At 44.3% G+C, this 8,891-nt stretch overlaps 1 protein-coding gene across 1 annotated transcript; it reads left to right on the top strand.

Annotated features, from left to right (window-relative positions):
• Window positions 1-266: 266 nt before the first annotated feature.
• On the top strand, window positions 267-7,338 carry si:dkeyp-92c9.2 (uncharacterized protein LOC571482 homolog). Its single transcript, XM_039820894.1, has 2 exons — window positions 267-831; window positions 1,718-7,338. The coding sequence occupies exon 2, from the start codon at window positions 1,914-1,916 to the stop codon at window positions 2,904-2,906; it is 993 nt and encodes a 330-aa protein (XP_039676828.1). The 5' UTR covers window positions 267-831; window positions 1,718-1,913; the 3' UTR covers window positions 2,907-7,338.
• Window positions 7,339-8,891: the final 1,553 nt, after the last annotated feature.

Raw genomic sequence — 8,891 nt, forward strand, 5'->3', positions numbered from 1 at the left:
TAATCAATTATTAATTGCATTTGTTTTTTTTATGTTTAAATACATGTGCATAATAAAGGTTAATCTAATGAAGTGTGTGTGTGTGTGTGTGTGTGTGTGTGTGTGTGTGCGTGCGTGCGTGCGTGCGTGCGTGTGTGTGTTTGTGTGTGTGTGTGTGTGTGTGTGTGTGTGTGTGTGTGTGTGTGTGTGTGTGTGTGTGTGTGTGTGTGTGTGTCGGCAGCTGAGCCCCGTAAGGAGGAGTCAGTGTCGCGGGTTGTGTGAAGAGCCGCTCTGTGCACTCACTGGCTGCTCAGCCTCTGATGTGTGAGGAGCCCGTTCACAGGTCGGACTGCCGGGACCGATCACCGGTCTGTAGGCGGCTGGAGAGCTCAGAGTGCGGACACGCAGCTGCACAGAGCCCGGGAGAAGTCAGAGGAGAATGTGCGCTCGGATCTAAGAGATGGAATGCATTGAAAGGACTCAGACACTCTGAAAGTTTGCATTTCAGACATGGAGACACAAACGACAAGACAATTACTCACAACAAAGTCAGCCCTCATTCTCTCCTGAGGTTTGAGTGCAGCAGAGGATGACACCTGCACCCCTCCTGGCAAGGACCGACGCGTTGTTCCACACTTCAACATCTTTGAAGAAGAGTAGCTCAAAGCTTTTGCAAGAGTGACTTTCTGCCTCTAGTTCTGCAGACAGATCAGTATCCTGCTCGCTGCCATCTCTAGTTATCGGCTGTGGCTGCAGAAACAGCGCATTTGTTTTGCGCTCCTTTAGATCTTTGCTACATCGCGGACTGCGGCAAAAAGAATCATCTCGTATCCGGACATCTCGTACACACAGGTGAGCATCAGAGCAGCTCTGAGGAGGACAGTGATGGAGATACATGTTAAGATTAATGTTGTAATCGTTTTAATCTTAAATAGGAATGTTTATTATCTTTTTATTTCTAATAATTATCTTATTACAGAAGTAAATAATGTGCGTAAAAAGCCTACAATGTGTTCTTTACGCACTATATACCATCTTCGTTTAGTCTTTCAGAGAAAAACTGGAGTCCTTTTAATAGTTTTTAATCCAGGCTGTTTGTTAAACCCTTAAAACCTGGTTGTACCCATTTATTTCCCCTTAAAGGTTTAAGTAAATTGTCTTACTCCACTGTTCGTGAGAATGCGTTGCAGTAGGCTGTCACACATGTATAAAACACAAGACTGGATGCAAATATCAATGTTTTTACATCATTTTATGCACATTTGCTCAAATATTGACCTGACAGTTTTGGTATCTTTGGAAACTTTGGGATCTCCTCAACTGAATATCAGAAAGGAATTTAGAATCAGAATCAGAAAGGAATTTATTGCCACAATAGTTACCCTATATGGAATTTGTCTTGGTGATTGGTGCATGCATACATACAGAAACAAACATAATAAACATGAATAATAATAAAGAATAAATACAGAAACAAACATATATATATATATACACAAATACATACAAAATAGCTGTTTAAGTAGTTTAAGCAGGAACTGTAAGTATAAAGTTAAGTGGGTTTTTAATCACGTTTGTCTGCACAGCATGAGCTTGTAATGGCTGGGGAGGTAGTGAAGAGGTTTATGTCACTTTACACTTACAGTATGTGGCCCATATGGATTTCTAATTGGAAATGGAGTTATTACTTTACAGTCCATTTGTTTAAATTCTCTCTTCCTGTGTTTTAATGTTGCAGGTGTCTGCAGCCACAGTCATTTAAACTGTGTTCAGCTCACATTTAAATGTCTGCACTCATCTCTTCATGCTGCTTCCCTGTTGAGAGTTCTCATCTGCTGGATAAAAAGAAATAAAAGAGAGCTTTGCTTCAAACGCGTCTCTTATAGGCTACACAACAGCAGTAAGGCAGTATATCTGTAGAGCACTGACTCACCATGGGCACTGTACTATCACTGTCACCCGGCTCTCGGAAATCAGGCTACTATGACGACCGGCCGGGCTCGCTCAGCCACTACCCGAGCATCAGCAGCCGCTCTCTCAACAGCCAGAAAGACCGCGGGCTGAAGAGGGGACAGTCTATCTTCCTCCCGGCACTCACCTGGAAGCGACTGGTGGCTTCAACGAAGAAGAAGGGCAACTCCAAGAAAGGCTCCGGTGGTCAAGTGGCTCTCGGAGACCCTCTCAACAACAACAACAACATCAACATCTACCAAAAGGACCCCCTGTTGCACCTCAATCGTGAGAATGTGAAGAAGTCGCTGTCATGTGCCAACCTGTCCAGCTACGAGGGCCCAGCAGGACTGGGTCTGGGGCTTGGCTACGGCCTGGGGATGGGCCAGGGGCACGGATTTGGCTACAGCAAGTCCCAACAGCTCTCCTCTGTGAAAAAAGTTCCCCAAGGGACAGTGACTTCGTCCCCAAAGCGCGTCATCGTCCAGGCGTCCACCAGCGAGCTCCTGCGCTGCCTGGGGGAGTTCCTGTGCTGTCGCTGCTACCGCCTGAAGCATCTGTCTCCGGCCGACCCGGTGCTGTGGCTGCGGGCTGTGGACCGCTCACTCCTGCTGCAGGGCTGGCAGGACCAGGCCTTCGTCACGCCGGCAAACGTGGTCTTCGTCTACATGCTGTGCCGAGACGTCGTGGACGGCGACCTTGTGGCGTCAGAGCACGAGCTGCAGGCCATCCTGCTCACCTGCCTCTACCTGTCCTACTCCTACATGGGCAACGAGATCTCGTACCCGCTCAAGCCCTTCCTGGTTGAGGTGGGTAAGGAGGCCTTCTGGGACCGTTGCCTTGCCATCATCGATGTCACCAGCTCCAAGATGCTGCGCATCAACGCAGACCCGCACTTTTTCACACAAGTATTTGCTGAACTTAAGAGTGAAGGTGGCTGCAGCCCGCAGGACTACAGTCGGGTGCTGGATCGATGAGAGGAAGTTTGCTGACCGCATGCCTTTTCATACATTCATGCACATGTATACTTGCACACAGACACACACATTTGTCTCGTACAGATTCCTCTCCCCTTTCCGTCCTCTGCTGCCTTGCAGGAGCAATGAAGGACTATCTTGACAGAGTTATGTCGACATATTTAATGATTCCATCGGTGTTTGTTGCCATTGTCCCATCCATCCACAGATATAAATATGGAATTAACCGCCCCCACCACCACCCAAAATAATTGGCTAACAAAGGCTCACAGTTGTGTTTTTGTCCTGGAATATCCACTTTTTTTAACTTGAATTGAGGAACCGTTTGGTCCACCTGTCACATCTGACCCCATGTGTCTGGTCCCAGTCGTCCCAGCTGCCACTCTGGATCCGCACAGCCAGGCCTCCCAGCATCCTCACCCACCTCTCTGAATGTGATCAATCAGTGTGCACGGGACAAGAAGATGCCATCATCACTCCACAAAATACCACCAAGGATTTTTCACTGGTTATATTCTAAACGTGGAGTGGCTTCACAGAAGAATAAAACAGACAGTATAATCCACCGAGGCCAAGTTATATTTTCCATGACAACACATGGAGACATGTTGACATCCGCTGCTGTGTGCCAGCAGTGCAAACTGACTCAGACTGATGGGAACAGCTGAGAGGTCCATGTTAGGTCCTGCTGTGCGCTGTGAAATCAGTAAAGCAAAACGACCAGGCAGTGTTTTGTGGAGCCTTTTGAGGGTCTTCGGGCCTGAGGGGACAGTTGCTGTGTTTTTTTTTTTACTCACTCGAACCTGCCTCTGTGTTTCTATTTTATCTCATCTCAGGAGAGTGTACTGGTGGAAGCAGAATTTAAGATTGACGTGTGAGTGAATGCATGGCCATGTGTGTGTCTGTAGGCATTGTGCAGTGCACAGCAGCCAGGGTCATCAGCTGTTTACTCCATCCTTTTGTTCCCTGCATCTTGTTGACAGGGCACCCACAGGCCGTGGTATTAATGAGATTAGCAGATTACTGCAGCCACTCCCCTCTCTCAACCTCTGCCCCCATTGTCCACTCGGCAGCCCTGCAGAGCTTCAGTGGCTAATCCAGGCCAAACTGGACCGTGCTGGACTGTAAACACACACGCAAATGTACACACACATTTAAATACCCTGTCGCATGCACTTTATTCCCCTCGGTGCATGAAAGAAACGCTGTGTGACACACGTGTGCAGCTCAGAGTCCAAGGCCAAGGCAGTGAAGCTCTCTGCTGTTGTGGTTGAAGGGTTTTGTTGTTGTTGCTTCTGAGTTTGTCCCACTTTCTCATCACTCACCTGCGCATCCTCATCTGCCATAAAGAGGCTTGTTTTCTCTCTACTCTCGTCTCTTGCTAGATTATTCCCTTGAATGAACCATAGGCATTTGTGCTTCAATGCCTTCAGTCTCTATTTCCCATGTGTTTTAATGTGTGTTGCAAGAGACGGTCACAGATGAGCCCAAGGTTCATCATTACTGTTACGCTGGGAAATATATGTTTTTTTTTTAAGCAGATCAGATTAAATATATTTTCATGGATTTTACGTCCCTAGACGTCCAAAAGTAGTTTAAATTCCTGCTGCAAGAGGTCACCGAAGTTTACAGTTCATGTTTGAGGCTGATAGCTCCAAAAAAAATGGATAGAAAATTGGGGGACTGCATAAATTAGCTGCTAATTACGCACTAGAGTGGCTTAAAATGACAATAAACAGCTAAACTACAAAGGATATGGGATGCAAATGTTTTTTATGCCTATTCAAAACGGATATATTTACTAATTTCTGGGTACTAAAACAAAAAGGGTGAACCCCCTTTGTTTACAGTAAGAAGATTTGGTTCAGGAAGCTGCTTCAAACCTAAAAACATGGATGCTTGACTTCTACCAAGATGTGTTGGCCACAATAGCTTGTGGCAAAGTCTTAACCTAATTGTGTTGGAGCATCTGGAGGTTTTCCACTCCCCTCCTCCTCTTCCTCCATGTGGCAGTTGCTTTTGCACACTTTCGCTACAGTATATACTCCCCACTCCACAAGGTCATATTATAAACAAGCATCCTCTGTAAGATCCGACCTTTGCACACATGTGCAAACAAACACGCTCTGCTACACATCCCCTCCTTGGGTAATCCAGTCCTAATCCTCCCACCCAATCAAATAGAGAGAGGAAGCGAGGAATGAAAACATGAGGAAATAAGTCAACAGTTCAGAACCCAGTGAGATTTGGTGCCACACTTCCCCATGCAGCCTTCAAATCCTGCTCTAACAAACTGGAGGCCTTCAGAGACCCAAAGCTCAACCCTGCTGTCTACTTCGGCTCACCCGGGTTTATTGGAGTCAAGCCTGCCTCCCTGCCCACCTGAGGGATCTGGCATGCGCTCACAACAGTCAACCAGAGAGGAGTGAAGGCAGTGAGCCGAGACACGACCGTTTCTTTTTCTGGAGCTTTGACTGGCAGCCATTTTAGGCTCGTTGTTGCGGTCAGTGCAGCTCTCTCTGGCACCGGCTTTGACAAGGACACTTGTGTCTTGACTCAACCCCGCTCCCTCCCTCCCTCTGTCCTCTTTCCACCCCTCCAACCCCATTTACACACACACACACACTCAGCTGTTGTTCCCTGACTGTTTCATTAGATTTGACACCCCACACCCGCCAGCCATTGTCAGAGCGAGGAAGGGCAGAATGAGACTGTTTGTTGGCATCGGGTTGGTTGTGTTTGTGTGTGAATGTGAATGTGGGTTAAAGTTAAGGGCAAAATCTGCTCCCACTACCCGCCTCCTATAGATGTGGACGTTAATTAAATCAGGAGATACAGTACAGCGTGTTCAAGTGCTGCTCATATTAACTTCAGCCAATACATCTGCTGCAGGCTTCTTTTAGCAGCATGTTGTGACCCCTCCTTTAATGAAAAACAACCAATTTGGGCCTTCAAGTTCGATTATGGCAACAGGAACCACGTTCATTTAAGCCTAATTGTGCTTTAACGCAATTTTTAAAATGTGACCTAATTTGATTTTCACTAAGAAGGCGACTGTTCCCCTCGTTCAATACCTCTGTCCATTCACGAAGCTGTTCCTCCAATCGTTTCACATAGCGGAGCAACGTCCAAGCCAATTAATTTGCATCTCAACTGGAGCTCTAATTCTATTTATCCAATCAAACCTCTCGGCTTGATTCCCGAGCTCTACATACCTGACTAACGGACACATGATGCTTGTGACATCTCTGTGGACAATATATGACAGTTGACACTGATTGACTCCGGATATGTAAACAAGATTAAACAGGATTTTTAGTGCAAACTGTGGATGGGACCTTCATCTGGGACTTTAACTCTGCTTTACAGAATATTTCAGATGGGCTTTAGACCAGCTCTGTTTTGAAGACTCTTGGGTTTGTGTGAACAATGTGATAAAAGACTTAATGGATAAGTCTGGTGTTAGTCCATACTTTTCTTATTGTCAACATGCATCAGACCTTTTTTTAGTTCTTTTAGACTTCCCTACCCTGTATGTGTTTAAGCCCATTTTTTCTTACTAAAGACATAAATCTTTGAAAACATATCATGAATGTATATATTTTTTAAGGCGTCCTTTCCTAAAACAAAGCACTGTTGTTTTTCAGCTAACGTTACTCAAACAGGAGTAAAAAGTGCATTTTTTGGGGACTATTTTCAGCTGCGGACGAAAACACATTTGGTGCAATGAGTATTTACAGCAGCAGGATGGTGTATGTGGGATTGACTAAAAAAAAAATACAGTGCCCATGTTCATCATAGTGAAGGAAAATGTCATCCAGTGCAATAATGTGGCTCATTGATGTGTTCTTGATACAAAAATGGAGCTCATAACTAGAAGAATTAGATATATCAGGTGTTGAACTCACTGTTAGTCGTGTTCTTTTAATGCGATCTGTTGACAATAAGAAATATATAGCATATCACAAGATTTTTCCTTTAAGTTGCCACAGCTCTATGAGTTGTGTTAAGTTATTTCAGTATGCTGCTGGTGCTGCTGGAGGTTGGTGTGAGATGTATTTCAATGGCACACCATCAACTAAAGATGTAAATATGTGGGTGTGAACAAAAAGCTGTTAAGAATGGAAAAATGAACAAAAGAAACTGTCTTTCTGTGTAATAGCATGCATGCCAGCCAGGTAGTTTAGAAATGTTTCTTTCTTTTATTTTTTACCTCTGCTTTGGTTTGATTTTTATAATGTGATGTTTTACATGAAAGATGATTGCTTTGGTAATTTAAAACTGGATCTCATTGGAGTGTTCCTTTACTTTAGGAAACCTGACGCCAACAGTGTTAAAGTCTCTTTAGACTGCAGGTTAACTATCATCATTACAGTGGTCTGTTCATGTTAAGAAACAATAGAAGAAATAAATAATCAATTCATTTTCTCAAGCTCTGTCTGTCATGAAATAGCAAAGCATGTGAATTCATATGAGCTATGACACAATTATAACTTAACATCCTTTATTTTAAACTCAGCTGTCTCACAACAGCAACACATTTGTCGATTTGCTAAGTTAGATGTGGTCACGATGTGTCATCTACCACAACAAGAATAATACTGCCCCCCTCGGATTCACACAGAGTACAGTATACATATAGAACTGATGAAGTTAGTGGCTATCAGTAGCTTTTCTCATCAATGCACCAGCTGGTGACACAAAGGCAGGCATTGTTTATGTAGCGTTTGTCGCAGGCAGCTCCAGCTCAGCCTGCGTCCTCAGATTGTAGCTTCGCCTTTCAAATTTCACAACTTTGCATTCATCACAACACCTCATCTGTGTCGTGTCAACACTGGACAGATGTCATATATATAACTGTCTAGTGTCCTTCTCCGCCTCCTCCTCCTGGGTTTCCATAGTTACCTTCCTTGGCCATCATTGTAACTGTTACACCAAAATGAAGCGGCACATCACCTCGAGTGACTTTTGTAAAGCCACTAAAATGTATATGTGTGTGTGTGTGTGTGTGTGTGTGTGTGTGTGTGTGTGTGTGTGTGTGTGTGTGTGTGTGTGTGTGTGTGTGTGTGTGTGTGTGTGTGTGTGTGTGTGTGTGTGTGTGTGTGTGTGTGTAGCTAAAAGTAAAATATTGTTGATTGGGGAAAACTTGAAGAAAAACAAATGTGACTGTTTCATTTATTATGTTTGTTTTCCTTTTTCATGATGATGCTGTTTACTATGTTGATTATTTAATAAAGTATTGAGTTGAAATCCAAATCTGGTGTTTCTCTCTTTTCATACACTTGCAGCTTTTTACATCTGCGAGGCTCACACACTTAACTTAAACTGCCTTTGTTTTCCACACAAGACACATGAAATACTCTCCGCCTGCTTACTTAAGACTGGCAGTAAATTCACGTGGGACATAAAATAGCTTAATGCACAGCCACACAATAGCCCGCGCGCTGCAGATGGCCCTTTGGCTTCCTGTCAGAGGGGGGGTTGCGCTCCATCTGAGCATGTCTCTGCAGTCAATCACCACCCTCTCTGCTCCGACCACAGGTGGAAATACTGTGATGCTGCTTCTGCTCAGCAACAGTCTCCTCTCAGTATAATATGAACATTTGTGCAGCCCAGAAACAAGATAGTCTGTGCTGCAGCGTTCAGAGTGCTTTGTTTTGTGAACAGACCTGAGTTTAAAATGACAAGGAGAGAAAAACTGATTTTATGTACACATTAAGTAGCGTCTGCCTCAGGCTGCCTTCCACTGTCACTGAGTGTTGTCACATTTAAACACATAAACTGTTGTGTATTTCAACTGTACTCTTGTTTTTCCCACAATCTTACATTTTTTCTCACTTGTTTTGGCATAGTTCATTTTCTCATCACAGTTTGTGCATTACCAGCGGTGGAATCATAGACTGCAGGGTGAAATGTAATGAAGTACTTTTACTGAAGTAATCTACTTGGTAAAACATTTAAGTACTTGAGTATTTTTGTTTTACG

This window comes from Perca fluviatilis, chromosome 13 (genome assembly GCF_010015445.1).
Source record: "Perca fluviatilis chromosome 13, GENO_Pfluv_1.0, whole genome shotgun sequence".
NCBI classification, from domain to species: domain Eukaryota; kingdom Metazoa; phylum Chordata; class Actinopteri; order Perciformes; family Percidae; genus Perca; species Perca fluviatilis.

Coding starts and splice junctions, on each gene's coding strand:
- si:dkeyp-92c9.2 (XM_039820894.1), top strand. CDS start 1,914: ATGGGCACTGTACTATCACTGTCACCCGGCTCTCGGAAATCAGGCTAC.